This window comes from Squalius cephalus (genome assembly GCF_949319135.1).
Source record: "Squalius cephalus genome assembly, chromosome: 6".
Lineage (NCBI taxonomy): Eukaryota > Metazoa > Chordata > Actinopteri > Cypriniformes > Leuciscidae > Squalius > Squalius cephalus.
The window spans coordinates 40648409-40668626 of NC_137127.1; the positions used below are offsets into that span (position 1 = coordinate 40648409).

The window sequence follows — 20218 nt, forward strand, 5'->3', positions numbered from 1 at the left end:
CAACCGAACCAGGAAAAAAAACAACTCTGCACTCAATTGGATAGACCTACAACCAATCAGAGTAACAGAGTAAATGACGCATGTTCTTCATTTATATTTTCAACCAACAAAATGTCGCGGCTCTCTGTTCCTCTTTTAAAATGAATGCGCTGTGCATATCTTCTATAACAGACGCGATGGCGGAATCTACACATGATGTTTCAGAAACAAAGTTCGGGAGGAGCACGTACAAATAATCAATCCAATATCAACTTGTCATCAAACAATACCATGTCTAACGTTACCCTATATCAGCATGAGGAAGCATATTCACTCTGTCAACTTACCTAACACTCCTTGACAGTTTTTCAGCATCCCTCCACCACCCCGAATCCTCACTCTTGTCTTGTTCTCTCACAACCAGGAACACGGGGGGAGTATGGCTACCGAGCCCACAGCCCTCTCCTCGGACAGCACGTCATATACGCATTTAGTCTATCTGACTTATTTGTGTGAACTCGTGAAATCTTATATACGCATTTATTCTATCTGACTTATTTGTAAATGTGAACTCGTGAAATCTCAATTCTCCAGCTGCCCTCGTCTTTGTTGTAAACTAATTCAAATCAAGCGCTCTTTGGTGACGTGGGTGATTACGTTACCGTTGCTCATCTGTCAATCATCGTATAAAGCCCGCCCTGACATTGTGATTGGTCCGAACAATTTTTGTTCGGGCATAATAGCTCCTCAACGGAGCGAGTCCAGACCGAACTTCCCGACCAAAAAATATTGTGGGCGGGGTTCGGGCTGGCACCCAGGCTATCAATGTATCATTGAGGGGAATAAATAACAGTTGTAAATATTATTTGTGGTAGTTGGTGGTAGGCAATTGCTGAGCGGTTAGCAACAGTAAGTTAGCTTTGAAAGCATGGGATCCCACCCTCCCTTCAGAGCGTCTCCAAAGCAACACCCCCTTTAAAACATGAATGCACACAGCAGAGTCTGCAAAGCATCACGAGAGACAAAGTTAAATTACCTCATGTCTCAAACCATATAACATTACAATAATAATCAACGTAAACAACTTCCAGAGCTCTTACTTGTACCACCTGACTGCTGATTAATTTCTGCATTGATAGTGTTATCATAGAAACGCATAAATTGTAGTCTGAGGATGTGAACAGCTCTGGGTAGAACGTCACGGGTTACAACATGGTGTGAAAGCAGCATAAGCTTGTTGTTTTGGTTTAGGAGGTACTGTAAAAGGCTGCTGCTGTTTATTTGTGGCGCTCGGTAACTGTCTGTCTACAGCTAAGCATAGCTTTAACGTGCTGATGACGTGTGATGTCGGCGCGAGCAGGGTGTGCGGAAGTATGGAAATGCATATGTTGACAGGCAGGTAGGACATCGTATCATTGCATTTGGAGCGAATGCAATAATTGGATGCAAATGTTTTGGTCCTGAGACTTCCACAGAAGATATTTGCACATGTTTTAATATGTAGACTAGCCTGGGAAAACCCAGACAACTTCCGGCAAATTTAGATTTGCTCTGCAAGTAGTGTGGCAAAGAGCTCATTCAAGCCGATTTCTAATCCGTCGAAATCGCGGCACAAATCAGAAATGTTGAGGTGGGCTTTACACAATGACGATCGCTCTGATTGGTTTTAGGTCTATCCAATTGCGCCCAGAGGCATTTGAGCGACGTCCGTTGGTGAAGCCACGAACTTTTAAATGCATTATTATATTCAAATTGCAAACACATGAGGACAGTCTCCATGAAAGACCCACTGGCAGATGAACGTGCTACTACATTTCTCTCCGAAACGGTAGGAAATTAAATTAGATTTAATAGAGGATTTTAACTGTGACAAGATGATTGACAGGGCAGTTTACGTGACAGGATGCACGCGACAGATCCGTCTGATAAATATGACGAAGTAGCATGTCCCAAAGCTTGCCTACTTTTTTGCTACACATTCAAAAGTAAATACCTTTTCTTCACAAAAAGAGTACATACTTTTATGGCGTAGTGTAACTTAGGCGAATTGGGACGCAGCATATGGCTTTACACGATGACGATCGCTCTGATTGATCTGTCCAATTGCGCCCAGAGGCATTTGAGCGACGTCCGTTGGTGACGGCCCTTTGGAAATGAGTTATTAATGAAGCTTTGCCAGACCATAACTCAGTTACTACTGAGAATGGTCTGGTTTTAACCAGGCTATATGTAGACCACTTCTATTATTGATTGCTATTAGGATGTGAAGAGAGTTTCAACCGGTATAACAAAAAGTGTTTATAAAACGAACTGCCGACCCTACCTCTAAACTGCATTGATTGACGTTGCAACTATAGCAATGGAGAGGGCAAAACAGATCGGTAAGTTGATATACAGTAGAGTGACTATAGTTTAACTACTTTCAAATTAAACTATTTTTGTAAATTTACAAAATGAGCCTGCTATTTACCAGGGTGTTGCTGTGCGGTTGTGTTTTAGGTGGTTTCTAGGCAGTTGGTTGAGGGTTATTCAATTAAATTAAATTCAATTCACATTTATTTGTATAGTGCTTTTCACAATACACATCATTTCAAAGCAGCTATACAGAAAATGCATGAGTTGATCAATTTAGAGCGATCTGTTTTCAGAGGTAACTGTCTAAGTTATGTATTTCAGAAATGTACATATACAAAATCACAGTTAGCGAAAAAGGTATTAATTTAAACAATGTAATAATTTAATGCAGAAAAAATGAGCTTGTTTACTTGTTTGTTAACAAATGATTATGACATTTTATGATGGATGTTATGATGGATTCTAGGGTGTTCTTGGTGTGGGACAAGTTACATATGTAGATGTTTAATACTTTGGCTTAGAGGTTAACCTTATCTTACCATAAGCAGCAGCAAATGTAATGCTTGCCTTTGCAAACCTCTAATTATGAGTAGCGTGAATCTTGGCAAGCTAGCAGTGTATCTTGTCTGTGTGCAGAGTAAAGTGAGCGAGGCGTTGTGCTGTCAGGACGAGTGTGTACAGCAGCTGAGGAAACTCTGGGAGAAAACACAGCTGACGGGAGCACACAGCTTTGAGCTGGCCATGACCCAGACAACTGTTCCTCACAAGAAGGTAAAGTCTCTACCATCTCTCTTTTATGCTTTCTCTGTCTTGTCTGTCATTCACACAAACACACACTCATATGAACCAACATGTATCCACTCAGTCAGCACCTCCCTCTACCTGAGAAATGAAGCTAGATTTGACCTCACACTCCAGCCCATCTGCTTTTAACCCACCCATGATGTTTCAAGGGAATTGTTCACCTCAAAAAAAGACAAAATGGTACCATCAAAGTGGTCCACACAACTCATGTGCTATATTCCAAGTATGGATGTCAATTTACATAAATTCCCATAATCGATCGCTGTTTAAATAAACAATCAATTAATCGATTAATCGCTAACCTTAACCTCTTAAATCCGAAGCAGGAGTGCTACTAAGTTATTATGTTACTTAAAAACCACAGCCCTGAATGTCTGCAGAGATCCTGTCAACTAGACAATCCACTGTGACGACCTCGTCGACAGATCCTCAGCAAAGACTCTCCTCTGCACAGACCTATGACAAGCTTCGTCCCCATACTGGCGTGATGAATCTGATCTTCAAGCAAAAGGAACTCGATTAAATATTTTAATGCGACAGATCCACAATCTGATTTCTGACTTGTGATGGAGCCTGAATCATAAACACACCGTGTTCGTTCATTGGCCAGAGAAGAACTAAAACTATAGATGTATTTTTAAAGCTTTGAAGTTTGGCTTTACAGTGAATATAGGGAATATGACCATCACTAAACAAGTGCTTTTAAATTTGCTGACATAATTAGAAGTGCTCTAGTTTCATAACGTGAAAAATAGAACTGTTTTACATGAAAATGTGATCTGTAAAATCAAAGTAGCCTACATAACAGATAGACTTGTCATATATCGTTGAAAAGGTCTCAACTAGCAGAAAAAGCATATTTGTTTCAGTTAGAGACCAAACTATACCAAGTATTTGTATGAAAAATCGCCATTGATGTATGTGTAAACAGTTTACACTCGTTGCTTTTGCGCCACGTTTAGTGTGTAACTTCGCGAAACATTGCCATTGCATGGCTTGAAGACATTAATACACTTACAATTACAATATGTAACAATGGCGCGCTGGCTTCATTTTTCTTTGTGTGTCTGCTGCATGTTTTGCGCATGAGCCGCATACATCTCAAAACTACAGACTTTAATGATGACCTTGCTTAAAGGTATAGCGGAGGATTTTCTTTTTCCGGGTGGATCATCAAGACTATTGGTCCTCCTAAGTGTCAATCATTCTGGTGATATGTTTACGTAAGGCCGTTGTACGTGCTCGTGCACACGATTCACACGATGGCGTGCGCTCAAAACACAGGTTGAGTCGCGAAGTTTCTTGACAGGTAAAGTTTGGCATGCTATTTGGAGAAATCCATTTAAAATCACTGCTAGTAAAAGTTAATGTAAGCTATGATTAGCTCGTGCATACGTTTAATAGGCGTTCCCTCTCAGGAGCAGGTAGAGTGTTGCGCATGTGCATTTTTTCAAAAAGTGGAGAGAGCGGTTTTTTTCAAAAATTCGGGAAAATCCTCCGCAATACCTTTAATCGAGTTTTATCGATTTAAATTATTATGGACAATTCTTCTGAAGGTATGCAATCACAGTCATGCCAAATGGCACCAGTTTAGAGTAATGAAATTAAGATTTGAGAGCAACAACAAGGGTTATCAGGGGTTCTACATTTTGGTCTGTTACTCACAAAGCTATTGTATGTTTTCAGAAGATTTGGAAAATGGCACACAAGCTATTTGGACTACTTTTAATTTCTTTTATAGTGTTGTTTTGTCTTTCTTATGATAATAGAACAAAAATGTTCATGATTCTGCTTGGCTGAAAATACAGATTTGTGTTAGACACATGCTCTGTTACTGGTTAGATTACATATTGTACATTTTAAAAAGTATTGTCAAATATTTTTAATGTTTAATGGCAGTGCATGATTATCCAGTATAATAATGTAGACCCTATTTTAATTTACTGGTAAAATCAGACACTGTAACGTTGTGCACAACGTTGTACAGTACAAACGAGAGAGAATTCAACAAGAACAATTTTTAACTACCACTATTTAAGAACACTCAGGAAACCACATAAACCAAAACAAGACCGAAAACTGAACAGAGAAAACTAGGTGCTTAAATTAACAGAACTAAGAATAGGTGTGGAACTAATGAGTAACTATGGAAACTAACAATGACCGGGAACACAGGCAAAACGAGAACGGGGTAAATGAAACCAAAACACAATGAAACTAAACAGAACTAAACTTAACTCTGATAGACACTTGATAATGTTAATGTAATTCACTCATTGTTTTTTCATACATTCTATTTAGCATTATATATAAAGTTTACACCCTGTATTTACATGCTTTTTGTATGTGATCTGATTAGAAGTCATTTTAATATGCTGATTTGGTGCTCAATTACTTATAATGGTTCTTATTATTATCAGTGTTGAAAGTGCTGCCTAATTCGTTTTTGTGTGTGTGGAAATCAAGATTCGATTATTTAAAAAAACTTAAAAAGAACAGAATTTATTTGAAAATAGATTTTTTGTTGTTGTTGTTATAATATACATGTCAGTACTGTTACTTTTGATCAATTTAATGTACGCTTGCTGATTAAATGTGTGTGTTTTTTTTTTTATCTTTCCACAAAATCAAAACAAAACAGCAAAACACATGGATAAGTATAACATTTTATAAAGTTATAACTTATAAGACATTGATAATAAGACAAATAATAATTGAATAATAATAAGAAAAATTATTGTGCACCAAATCAGCATATTAAAATGATTTCTGAAGGATCATGTGACACTGAAGACTGGAGAAATGGGAGCTAAAAAATCAGCTTTGCCATCACAGGAATAAATTACATAAATATACACTATTTAAATAGAAAACAGTTCTTTGGAATTGTAATAGTATTTCACAATATGACTGTTTTACTGTGTTTTTGATCAAATAAATACAGCCTTGGTGAGCGTAATATACATAGACAGTGAAGTAAATTATTATTATATTGCTTTCTGCTGAGAATCCCCAACTGTAGGTTAGATTATGTAAGCAGGAACAATCAGTCATCCTGCCTCTTCCTCTCTGCAGGACACATTTAAGGAAGAAGTGGCCCAGCAGGGTACGAAAACTCTGTCTGATCCGTATCAAGACTTACATTTATGCCTTCGGGGAGAATGTATAGATTTCTAAAATGTGTATATGACAGCAACTCTGCTGTACAAATCAAACTTCTCTGTGGATATCAATAAAGAAAGTAGATATTTTACATCACAGAGCTCCATATACTCCCTCCGTTATAGTGGAAAATGGCCACGTCATGCAAACGGTGAGAGGTCAGAGGTCGTGATAGCTCCTGAGACTGGGATGTTTACCTTAGGTCATTTCCTCTTCATGGTGCCATGTAAATCTGAGTGCTTGGTTGATCTTTTCAAACATCGTAAATGTCACGTCTGGAATAATTACATGGGACAGCTGGTGTCTTTTGTGTCTTTATGCTGTCTTCCTTTTCTTCCTCCCTTTGCCTAAACGTGGGGTCATTTAACTTCTAGCAAAGAACTTTGTGTGCACTACACATATGGAATCTGTTTGCGTTGGCAGATGCAAAAATACGAGGCAGGACACTAGCAAATCCATCTTGAATGCACTCATAAACATCCCCTAACTGATGCCGTAACCCCTAACTTGTCCTTTGATTTGTTCTCTGGCCTACACTAAAATTGAAAGGGTCGTATCATGAAAAAAGGTATGTTTTTCTTGTAGACATACTTTAATGATTATAATGCAAAGCTTCCTCCTAGTCTACCTAAAAACTCTCATTAGAAACTGCACTGCAAAAACTTGTTCAGAAATGATTTAGTGTTCATTAACATTTCCATTCATCTCAAAGGTAGTCGTCCGGCTTCTGCATGAATGTACAGAATGTAGATGGTGCCATCTTTGCTTCATGGGCACACTTTGTTTGAGTCAATGGACCCTCACATCTCCAGGGTTCTCAGCAGAAGTCGTCAAGTTGAGTAAACTTCTATAGTGGTGAATGGGACACAACATCAAATATAATGTTTGTATTACCATTTGCTCCAATGGCAGAAGAAAACAAATGTGATTTTTCCAAAAAGAGGGAAAAAATATCTAGAGATTGATTACAGCAGTCAGAAAAGCGAATGATGTGAAATTTGCCTCGCAGCAGCTTTAAGGGGAGACACGGCAGGCAAAAACATCGCTTTTTTTTTTTTTTTACTGGTCTATTTTGAGATTTTGGGATATTTGTCTTCAATAACATGTCTTCTTTCAGACTTGTGGTGATAAAAAGTCCGAAATACACATTTAGGTCTTTATTTTACAGTACAATGTTGTCGGATCCAAATATGGTCATTTCCTTTTTATCAGCAACCAATCGTGAAAGTAAAAGGGGGGATTTAACTCTAAATGCGTTATCTCATTGGCTGATGTAAATCTTTAAAGTCCACGTGAAATCAAAATTGACCCTGTTTACTTTGTTAGCGCATATTACTAGTCTTGTGGTGAACAATTAATCCGTGCAAGTAAATATAAAAAACATTTTTTTTACCATGGTAATCTTTAATCAAAATCTGAAAAGTTACTTCCGGTCTGGAATGGCGTCTTTTTCTGATGACGTAGGTTTGATGGCTTGGGTTGAAAACGCTTAACCACTCCCCTCAAATCGTTAGTCTGCTATGATGGAGAGGAGGAGCGCTAAGTAAAACCCTGCCCTCTGTTCAATATTCCGTTTCACTTGGAAATACGTCACAACACTGGAGAAAAGTCGTTTGCAACTTCCGGTTCACAGGGACTTTAAAGCCTGTTTTCTAAAAATGACTTTTCTCTCACACTCCAAGTCTGAAATCTCCACTTCAGTAGCACCTATACACCAAACTTTCCAGTTTTGTACCTAGTTATGTTATGAAGACATTTACAGAGGGATTTATATTATTCCTAGCCTGATTTATATAACATTTTATTCCAAAAAACTTGGCAAAAATCAAAATTTTAAGGCTATTGACAGTATATTCTGATTTACAGGATAACAAAAGTAGATATCCATAAATCCCTCTGTAATTTTTTCCCCATCTAATATGTGAACACAATGAAAAAATAATTTTGAACCTGCTTTATCCAATACTCAGATTTCGTTTTTTAAATATATTATGCAAATTAGCGCATATTTAATTAGAGAATGCCTAATTTGAATATTTAAACACTAAATTACAGAAAACTTGTAATACATTTTTTTTTCTCATCTTAATGTAGGTAAACTGGGAAAGTTTCATTGAAAATGTTACCCTATTCATAGTGTCTCGCCTTAATTTGTTTTTCATTTTTTTCGTTTACTGCCAAGGTAATTTAACACAAAGTAGCATTATAAATGTGTATTATTATTTTATTATTTTTTAATGAAAATATGAAAAAACTTTACTGTTATGTTTATAACTGTGGAAACACGTCATCACAGTCTGTGTAAAGGGTCCATAGCAGTTATTCAAGATGTTCTACAGGTTCCTTTGTGACAATTGACCCTATATAGTGAGATAAATGTCCATGTATTGGATCATCGCAAAAGATTTTTTTTTCCTGTGCAATAAGGTGAAAATGTTAAATAAGTTTCAATGTTCAAAAATTGTGTGTGTGAACCTGTATTTTAGTAGATCAGAGTGGACAGTGGAAATTTAAATGTAAGAAGGCATCGGGTCTTACGCCACATGCTAGAGAGAGAGAGAGAGAGAGAAATTTGCCAGTAAAATGCCTTTGTAATTATTATTTTTTTCTCTCTACTCAGAAAAAAAATGAAGTAGACAGAAAAATAAAAATTGCAGGAGGTCTTAGAGGAATTTTCACCACATAACATCTTGAAGCCATTATAAGTGTGTCATATTGCTAATGATAGATCACACCGAAATAATAGTAAAAAAAAAAATGAATCTGTTTAGAGAATATAGAAAGTTTCCTTTGCCTGCATATCAATATGCATTTTACTGATTGTGGATGGTTTCCTATTACCATCTCGGTGTGAGTGTATATGTGCTTGTGTTGCGTGTTTGGGAGACTGAGGCTCTATAAAAGGACACTGGGTGTTGCAATAGTATCCATTTCAAACAGAAGGACCTCTCTTACTTTTCCAGTCTCCACAGGATAATGATGACATGTTAGCTAGCATGTAGTAGGCCCTGTGGTAATGTGGTTCTCCCCTGACGCTTTGGCACATCTGGGGCTTAGCGTTTTCAGTGAACATGTACACTGGGGCTTTTGAGAGTCAAGGTTGGTGTTGACGTCTTTCGTTTGACATACTAGAATAGCGCAGTCCCATTGTTCAGTTCTGTTTCCCAAGAATCCCAACACTGGCAGGCTGCCAACCTGAATTGCCCAACATTTTGAATCAGAAAAAGAGTGAAAATGGTCTTCCGGGAATGCTAAATGCTGTTGGAGACCTCTGTTAATTATTCACCAACCATCAATGAGTCGTTTCTTTCTGTGATTTACTGAACTGACTGACTCATCTTTTGCTGTGTTTCACACTCATCATCTTGTGTCATTTTGAGTCATCTGTTTATAGATTCAGTTTTGAAAAGAGTGAAAACATGAAACACTCTCGTGCACATTATGATAGACATGGCATCAAACACACATCAGTCAACAGCAATGCACAGTAAAGGCTTTTACATCCAGGAACAATAAACTGAAACAAATACTAATAAATAGCAACGACCATTTGTTTTGGACAATGCTCTTTCTCCATCCTTAAAACATACAAATAAACAATTATAACGATTTTAAAGCACTTCTTATTAATTGAAATTTATAAAAATAAAAAAAGAGTATGCCATTAGACATTTCATAAACCTTGTTTGTCTCATGATAGTTAAAGGGATAGTTCACCCAAAAAGGACAATTCTGTAATTAATTACTCGTTTATATTCTGAACACAAATGAAGGTATTTTAATGAAACCTGGGGAGACACACTTTGATGAACAATTTAGACTTTTATTCACATATAAACATTGACCAACATGCATGCATCGAGCACATCATATATGTTAAACAGGACATGTGAGAACAAACTTCATTGGTTCTCTCATACATTTGAGCTCCTATTCTTTATAAGCTTTTTGAAGCATTAAAAAATATATATATTTTTGGGTGAACTAAGCCTTTAAAACAGATGTTTTAATATAATCTCTATTTAATTTTTTTTGCATTGCATTGCAAATAATAGTGATTTGGTAAGTTTGATTAATTTCCGTGAATTAGTTCAAATAGTTAATTTCAGTGAATCTATTCAAAACTCTGATGCACTGATTAATTTGCGGCATCCTTCTAAAGTGACTTTTTTATATATTCATTTGTTTTAGTAAAACTATAAGTAAATATTAGTTTCTTTGTTGTTGTTTTTTTGTTTAGTTAAATTGATGCATATCATTGAATATTTACATTGAATATGTTAATTTAGTGAAAACAGTATGCTAAATTTGATGATATAAAATATTAATCGATTTTCTTGCATTGAATATTTTCATTTAATTAATTGGCTATAATGGCTATTTGGTCATTGCTCTCATTGACACCTTTTAAATATTAAGGTATAAACCAAATATTTTCAACAAAAATGAATCAAGATATGTATTGGGTCCATGACAACTTGTTGTGGGTCACATGGCTTCAGTTGCTTTTCTTCTAAACTGTGTCCATTTGGTATGGTAGTCTGTAATGTCTAATATATTTGAAATTGTGATGTGATATGTGGAAATAAAGTGTTTTGAGCTCACAAAGTATTTTATAAGTGAACCACACACTCTCCAGCTGGCCATCTGAATGCAGTTGCTGCATGGTGTCATTTATATAAGCAGTCACGCTATTGGTGGAGCCAGAAGTTGACATATTGGGCCGCTCAAACAAATAGAGCAATGTTTTGATAGCGCCACAGAGACATAGTGTTTACACTCTTGTGGGAAATCAACCTAAGAAATGGCTACTTAAAGTTGTCTCTGTGCATTAAACTGAGATAGGAGAAAGTATTTTACCATCCAAACAATGACACACATCAGCTTTAACTATCATTTACAATAAGTTTGTCAAGTGTTCTGCTGATTTTTTGAGAGATTTAATCTTTGAAAGTCTACATGTGCAAATGCGTCACCAGCACATGGCCTGTCTACAACTTAATATATATATTTATACTGATACAGATGTCTGTACCTGCCGTTAACATCTCTGTAAATAGCCTTCATCCAACCATGACAAACAGCCATGGCTGATATTTTGCCTTAGACCAGTGTTCAACCAGACTGATTTATTGTACAAAGGTAACAAAAAGTCCTCAGAATGTATTTATATTAACATTAGTTGGGGATAGGCCCAGCAACAATATACAGAATTATTAGCAAGGCATAGTCTTAATGTCAAAATGCATTAACAACAACAGAAGTGTGAATTAGCAACAGACCAAACAAACACTAGGCCAAATATTATATTGTTATAATATTATATAATCCTAAGAATGTATTATTTATATAGCTAGTTACATTCTATTTTTTACATTTACCATAGTTTTCCCCAGCTATTCACAACCTATTCAAAACAGACCTACAACCTAATTTTGGTTTTCAGGACACTATATTAGAGTGAATGATTTGGGCAAATCCTCTTCAGCTCAGATTTCTTTGAGCCTTGCTTTTAATAAGGAACATAAACCACAGCACAAATATCCCCTACTGGACTCAAGCATGTGCGAATATAAACTATTGCTCATGCACACACATGGTCCTTGTTTAGATCTATGTACTCAACTCATCTGTAAAACATACATTTTAACATTTGTACTATTTGAAAGGTTTTATACGGCACAAATAATCAAATGCACATTACATTTCTTGCTCAATTCTTACACTGATTTAGTTGGCGTGAAATAAGTCATGGCAGAGCACTAGTAAGATGACTCGACTGTTCTTCGCCAGAAAGGCTGTCTGCGGGGGTTCGATAATGTCCTGCATCAATCTATAGGAAAGCATGAAGACAAATTTAAACATAAGATGTGGGATTGATGGTCTTTCATCTCCCTTTGTTCTGAACTCAGAGAAAGAAAAGCTCTAAAATGCCAAGCCTGTGCTAGTCACTCACAGGGAAGGTGAAAATTAAAGTCTGGTCTATCCCTTGTGTCAGATTTCTATAGGGTCTGAACAACTTGTGTCATGTGGTTGTAATGGAAGCTTTAGGTGTCTGTTAAGAACTGACCAGTCAACAGAAATGTGAAACAGGCTCCTTGAAGCAATTTCTTCTCTTAAAAGTTGAAAACAAATTTAGTATTGGTCTATTGGAAAAGGCGGCTTTACAGTGTCACTTACCTTTTATCTAAGTAATGCGCTGCCATGCTGAAGGAGATGGTGAAAACCCTTGCCATTCATCTCTCTGAGCCTCAGGTCTGAGAAGGCTGGAATGACTGATGACCTGGCTTTATTCGCCTTAGAGGAAACTGTGTGTAATGCAGGAAGTAGACAATCAGACCCTCTTAAAGGAATAGCCTTTAAGGCCATATGGAATATATGGCTATTTCTGTCTTAGGAATAATAATATAAAATTAATTGTATTAAATTCGAATTGTTTGGCTTTTTTTTTTTGTTCAATTTACTCACTGAACATGGGTTGGAGCTTTAAATTGAACTCTCAAAGTGCACCAGATTGATGAATTTAACTTTAAAATGTACAAAATTTTCTTATAGGGGGATATATTTTCTTATAGGGATTCTTTCACAGAAGAATTTTATGGATAGCTTTGTGTGACTTAAGTGGTTAATCACTAAAAATCATGGCAACTACTTGGTATGTTCATGAAAAAATGACTAATGCTGGATTGGTCAACAAATCTTCCTTCATATCAGAACTCTTCTGAATGATTCATTCACAAATCAGACTGATACAGTTCTCAAAGAAACCGTTGTAAACAGCCCACTGGAGAAGATTATCAATGAATAATGCCATAAATTTCAGTCTGTTCCTCACACAGAGCTATTATGTGGCTTCAAAAGACAAGTCATATGGACAACTTATGATAATTTAATGGTGTTTTGTCATTTTGAAGCTTGACGACATCAGTCCTCATTCACTTCCATTGTATAGAAATAAGTGATCGACACAAGTTGTGTTTTTTATTTTTGGTTAACTATTTCTTTAAAAGATAGTTTACTCAAAAACGAAAATTCTGTCATCAGTTGCTCACCCTCATGCTGTTCCAAACTCTTAAGACTTTCATTCATCTTTGGAACACAAATGAAGAAATTTTTAATGAAACCTATGAATTTCTTCCCCCTCCTTTTAAAAAAAGTAAAACATTTACACTACAAAATATTCATAGCGACATCGAAAAATTAGTCCATATGAAGTCTTCTGAAGAGACACGGTCAATAATAAACAAAAGTAATTTTTTGGTTCTAAGAATGGTAAGGAACATTTCAAATAATATTTCCACTTGAGATTGGTTCGGCACGGCCATTTACAAAGCGTTCTCAGCCCGGAATTCTTGTGTAGTGACTCATTCAGGATTGGTCACTTGTCTGTTGCCTGTCTACCAGTCTCTGAGGCTGGCCAAACGTTTGAACGAACACAATTTAATAATAGAAATATCTGATCATTCTCCATAATGCGGTCACACATCTCATAAACTGTAAACTCTGGATTACCAAGGCAATACTGCCGCATTTTTTATTGCATTCCAAAAAGCTCTGTTATCAGCCCCACAGTGGAAAATGAAACCATATCCATACTGGCTGGGCCAGATCAGCATGGAATGGAAAGGTTTAGCAATAAGAACGGTTTGGCCTGACAATGAAAAAGCGGCTATATGAACATTGATCAGCACACATACATGAAACTCATCAAATATGTTCAAGTGGCAGTTCAACTGTTCTTGCTTGATGCACCAGAACAAACTGGATTAAACTACTTGACTCATATTTATTACGTCTTTATAAAAAAAAATGATGCAAGTTGTGGTGGAATGGACTTTCATTGGAGGGACAGAAATCTCTCAGGTTTCATTAAAAATATCTTATTTGTGTTTTGAATATGATCGAAAGTCTTAAGGGTTTGGAACGACATAAGGGTGAGTAATTGATGACAGAATTTTCATTTATGGGTGAACTAACCCTTTAAAGGTGGAGCCAATGCACAAACCAGTGATTGTAATTTCTTGGAAAGGACTTCCGAAAAAATCCTTGTTTTTCTCCCAACTCTTCTGTGTGATGTTTGCAATCGTCCTTTTTCCAGAATACCTCAGCTCAGTATAATAGTCACTTCACTGGCTTTGATATCTGTAAAAACAAATAATTTTCTAATATCATTGGTTGTCTTCATTTTGGCAGATTCCTCTTTCTAAAGGCCACACACCCTCACATCCATTGGAATTTCTAGCCAATAAGCACGTGTAGATGCCAGCTCTCATTGTTCATTGGTGTCTAGCTGTGCTGTTGACTCTCTAATACGTAAAGTAAATCCCATATTGTCATTACGCAACTGTTTCAGTCCATTGACGGCTTTTCATAAAGACTTTAGAGACAAATTCTAGGATAACTGGATCAATGTGAAGATTCTTCAAAAGGCTGTCCTGCTTTAAGATTATTGAGACTCTTATACACACTCTATTAATCTTGAGAACTGGTAGCCAGGAGCGGCTAACCACAACTTCTCACGACTAAGAAAGCTAGCTTGTAGTTTACTGCTTCCCTGAAGTCAAGAAATACTGCACAATGTAAATCTTCACATTAAAATAAATGTAGTGTACATCTCAAACCTGTTAAACCTAGCAAGCTGCCTCGCTGTCCACTGTACACATTCACAAGAAAGCTCTTCTGTCAACAGTGTTAGCCGTTTTGCTAGCTTCAGCTAGACTTTGCTTTTCAGCAAAGTTTTGCCCTCTAAAGCTATCTCAGCAAAATGGTACATTAATTAGAAAAGCAGTAGTGTCCAGCTGTCTTTCTTTCTTTTTTTCATCATTGGCATTTATAGAATCTGAAGTTATAACAGAGAGAGCTTTGATGTCTCAAGACACATTTCAACAATATCAGTGCTATTCCATAGAAAATATGCTCAAGAAATGTGACTTGCTTGTAGTTCATTCCTATAGTTTGGCAGTAGCATGTTGTTAAGCTAACAATATAAGTCATATATCCGTTTGTTAATGCCATATCCGTGTCCAGGCCTCCACTATTTTCAATTAAGAATACTATCTCAACAGCCATTTATGAGCACTATTAATTCATATTACACATTTATGGCAAGCTTTTATAAACTCATGGTGTATACAGTCTCTGGACTCACTGCGTCCAATACAAAACCAGTACTTTAACGATTAAAAAAGATGAATTGCTGTCGTTTTGACCCGGAAACAGTGACGTCAGTTTTAACGTGCGGATAGGACATACAACTATTGGGTGAAATGGTAAACGAGAATATTATAATAGACTCAACATTTTGCCATCTTGGATCATTTATTCCACCAACCTTGTTGCAATGCTTTCTAGCATTACATTTAGAACTCTTTCCCTGTGTCGTCTTTTGAATAGCTTCATCTGCTAAAGTTCATCTCTCCCTCTCTCTGTATTCACTCTCAGGATGTGGACAGTTTGCAGATGTATCTGGAGGAGGTTCGTTTCTTTGACCTGTTCAGCTACAGTGAAGAGGAGGGTGGCTGGCTCTGTTTCATGTGCAGTAACCCAGAAAAAGCCACAGGTAAATAAGATTTGCTTCTTTTTGGCTAATGTACAAACATATATGCACACAATAAATGAGTCACTCAAACCTCTGGCAATATACAGGGCTCCAGACTAACATTTGAGAGCAGTAGCACCGGTGCCACTAAATTCTACAGATGGTGGCACAAGCACCTAATTTGGTTGTGCTGGGGGGTGGGGAGATTTTTAATCATAAAGGTAATTTAGTCATAAAATGAATAATAATAAAAAGTTTTATTTATAAAACGACTTTCCCAAGCTCAAGGTCGCTGTACAAGAAGATAACAAAAACACAGCATCAAGCATTAGTATGCATCAAATAGAATATATACATATACAAATATACAGTAACAAAACAGCAGAACACTAAACAGAGGAGGGTTGGAAATAAGAAAAGATTTTTAGTTGAGATTTGAATGAGGATATACTAGAAGTGTAACGAAGAGTTAGAGGAAGAGAATTCCAGAGTTTCGGAGCCACAGCACTGAATGATCTACCACCCATTGTTGAAAGACGAAAACGAAAATGACTATTGTTTTACATTAGTAAGTGCAGAAACTAACAATATTACTTTTATTTCTTGGAAATGCATATTTGACAGTAAAACACTGAGCTTGAGTTGAGATGCAGATAAAATTAACTTTTATTAACAACAGTAACATAGAAAACAAATTTTTATAAAGAAAACCACATTAAAAATCACATTTAAAGGCCCACTGAAGTGCCTTGAAACGTGCAGCTTTGTATGATGCGTTGACGTAATTTCCACTGAAACAGGAAGCTAATGCGGAACATATTGAATGGCTCCTCCGCCTTTTCAAATAGCCAATAGCGTTTAGTTTACCTCACAGACTGGGAGTCGTACTTGACAGCACCATGGAAACGAATCCGAGCGCTAATACGTTGGATTCAAAAATAACGTTAGAGGTGTGAATAAATTCTAGCCATTTCATTCTGAAAACGGAATAAAACTCGAGCATTTGAGCGACCGCACACACATCTCCAACCAATATTGCTCCGTGACGTGACAACTGTAGTGATGTCCGGTTCATGAACAAATAACGGATACTTTTGAACCGGTTCTTTTTTTGTGAACCGGTCGAACCAGTTCACCAAATCGAACTGAATTGTTCAAAACAGAGTCAGTGCTGATCCAGTTTTCTAAAGTTATTCACTTTCGGACGTGCCTGACAGTCACTCCGACTCGAAATAAACAATATCCCAGAGTATATGTTACTCCAGTAACTCCGACAGTTAACTGATGGAAATGATGAGAACGAGCAGTTGACACTGAGCATGTGTTTACTACCGAACGTACAGTCAGGTACAGCCATGGTTGCTAAGGGGCGGGACGCTTCAAGTTCTAGAGAGCATTTGATTGGACAGAAGATGTGATGAGAAGGTGAAGTCCGTGGTGACGTCATAAAAATCCATGATCCATTTTAGCAGAAGTGAGAGACTGATCTCCTAAATGTGGATTTTGTCATAGTTTTGGAACATACCAGCTTATTTAACAGCCTGACGTAGAGGGCTGGGGCTGCCCCCTGGCAGCAGCCCCTTGGGACCTGTGGCGACGAGGGATGAACCTCTGAAACGCACGAATATTGTTTCTTTGCCTCCTGGAATCTCTCAATGACCAAGCTTACAGTATCACCAAAGAGACCAGGAGGTGACAGCAAGGCATCAAGAAGGAATGTTTTGTCCTTCTCCTTGATGCCCGAGAGATTCAGCAAAAGGTGCAATAGCTGCCATAGAGCGGCTGATGGCGCGGGCCGTCTCCTTGGTGGCACGGAGAGGTAAATCAGTGGCCTGACGCAGTTTTTTTAATGGCGTCGGACCCCACATCTTCGCCCTCGTCCAGATCTCTAAGCAGGTCGGCCTGGCACGCTTGCAAGATGGCCATTGTGTGTAAGCAAGCGCTTGCCTCACCATATACGTGTTGCCCACCAGCGAAGATGTTGTATGGCATGGCTTGGTGGGCAATGTCGGGGCTTTAAAGGGTTAGTTCACCCAAAAATGAAAATTATGTCATTAATGACTCACCCTCATGTCGTTCCAAGCCCGTAAGACCTCCGTTCATCTTCGGAACACAGTTTAAGATATTTTAGATTTAGTCCGATCTCCGAGAGCTTTCTGTCCCTCCATTGAAAATGTATGTACGGTATACTGTCCATGTCCAGAAATATGTCTCCGATAAATAGTCATTTTCTGGCGCTGTCACGCTGAAGGCGTTCCCCAAAGTGTCGTCATACGACGCAGCGCGAGTTCCCTCGAAAGGGAATTATTACAAAGATAGCATATATTACATTATTTTTTTTAAGTGAATTTGGTGGAATTCGGTTGTAAATAACCAAACTCTTAAGATAATTATTTTGAGTCTTTTTAATGAATCAGTCGATGTGGTTCACAAAACTGGTCTGAATGATTCATTCACAAATTGGGCTGATCTGGTTTTCGAGTTCAGCTAGCTGACTCAATGATCCGGTCGCAGCTGTTAACAGCTCACTTGAGGGCAAGATTATCAGTGAATAACAACCATCATTTTAAGAGAGTTTCTGTTAATCCTTCTCTGAAGTTAATGATTAGCGACTACATAATTTTGCAAAAGCACGTCAGGACTCCAGATGTCGTATAAAGCTTCAGTCTTCTGTGATGATTGCTAAAATCTGCTTTCCATGAAGAGAAGAAAGAAACAAAAACTAGAGGAAAAGGTGGTTCCTCTCATTTCTGTAGCTGAGATACATTTACATCAGTCCAGCATTAGGATGTTCAGACAAAGAGGCTTCTGATCCCATTCAAGTGCATCCAGAATTGTTGTTGCTTTGTTTTAAATCTTCTCCAGATGTGCAGATGTGCTTTTTTGGTAGGATTTTTCCACAAGAACCAATTAGATACAACAGAGAAGGTTTTTGCCTCTGGCCTGAACATTTTACCAAAAACAATGAAACATATTGTAAATCGCTGCACATGGAACATGTCTATTTCATCTGAGATCATTTATAGGCATTTGAAACATTAAAAAAGAAAGTAAATGCAAATCATTTAAAGTAAATGCAAATTATTTAATTAAAATTAGCTAATGCAACACAATTCTTTAAAGGGGTCATATAATGCCATTTTTGTTCAAGCTAATATGATTGTCATTAGTATTGTAAGAAAACACTCATTTTACCTGGTCAAAAACAGCTCTGTTTTAGCACGCCGTTTAAGTGCATGTGTCTTTAAATGATAATGAGCTTTGCTCACCCCGCCCCTCTGTTCTGTGCATACACCGTTTGTAACACAATAACACAATAACCATAACGCGTTGTTCATTATAAACGTGGGATTATGAATTATATTGAGAATGTCGTACATAGAAAACATGCCGTAATGTACCCTGAGTGTAAACCTTAGCCGCATTCATCCTGAAGCGTGCTAGCAATTTGCAAAGATTAATATAAATATGAATATAAAGGTTAATAAAACGTTACACTCACTTCAGTTATTCTGGAGGTGCAGCAGGAACACGAATAGTTGGTACCGATCCTTTTTTCAGGAGCAGCTTCTTAGCAAAACCAGCTTTACTGACCCTTGTTTGTAAAGCAGTCTGGTGTGTGAAATGATTCGCGCAAACATGAAAGCATTGACGTTGATCGTAGGGAATATTCCCTTCGAAAACAAAACTCAGCCACTGCGTCTTCAGCGGTTCGGATTTAGGAACATCAAAATGACAGCTGTGTTCCTTATTGCACCCAAGAACAGAACACCACAATCGCTTACACGCCATTCTGCTCATAGACAGTGCTCTAGCGTATCAACAATGATCGCGCCGGACCGCGCGGACTATGATTGATAGCTCGCTCACAAGCGAGGGCGGGTCTGTGTTGAAACGCTGCTGTCAATCAACAATCGTGGGAGGGGCGTCGATTTTGTGACGTCACAAAATCGAACGGCTTGATTTGAGACAGGGGAAAACATAAGAAGATTAAAAAAAAAACACTGGATGGATTGTTATCATTTTATGATGGTTGTGTACAGGCACTGCCAACACACATTTCAGTACAATCAACTTGTAAAAGTGCATGTACCATTATATGACCCCTTTAACATTGTTTCACACTGTAATTTTATTGCATGCAATCAATTCAAGATTATAAAATGGAAGTTTACTTAATCCATTTGGATCGGTCATAACCTGTATCCAGATCGAGACCAACACGGTGTATTTCCTGTAATTACTTAACTCACTGCTTAACCATTGTAGCATTGTTGGAAAAATTAACGAGCTAGTCAGAAATGTTTCCTGAAATCGGAGTAACATGGTCGCACCATCATTTAAACCACATTGGTTCAAAAATATATGACTGTCATTATT

General features: G+C 37.4%; 1 protein-coding gene across 2 annotated transcripts in view; it reads left to right on the plus strand.

Annotated features, from left to right (window-relative positions):
- The window catches only part of veph1 (ventricular zone expressed PH domain-containing 1), a 135401-nt gene that overhangs the window by 104683 nt on the left and 10500 nt on the right, over nt 1-20218 (plus strand). For both annotated transcript variants that reach the window (XM_079874379.1, XM_079874378.1), the window contains 2 exons: nt 2971-3105; nt 15742-15859. In XM_079874379.1, coding sequence (XP_079730505.1) covers nt 2971-3105; nt 15742-15859 — 253 coding nt within the window. The remainder of the gene's footprint in view (nt 1-2970; nt 3106-15741; nt 15860-20218) is intronic.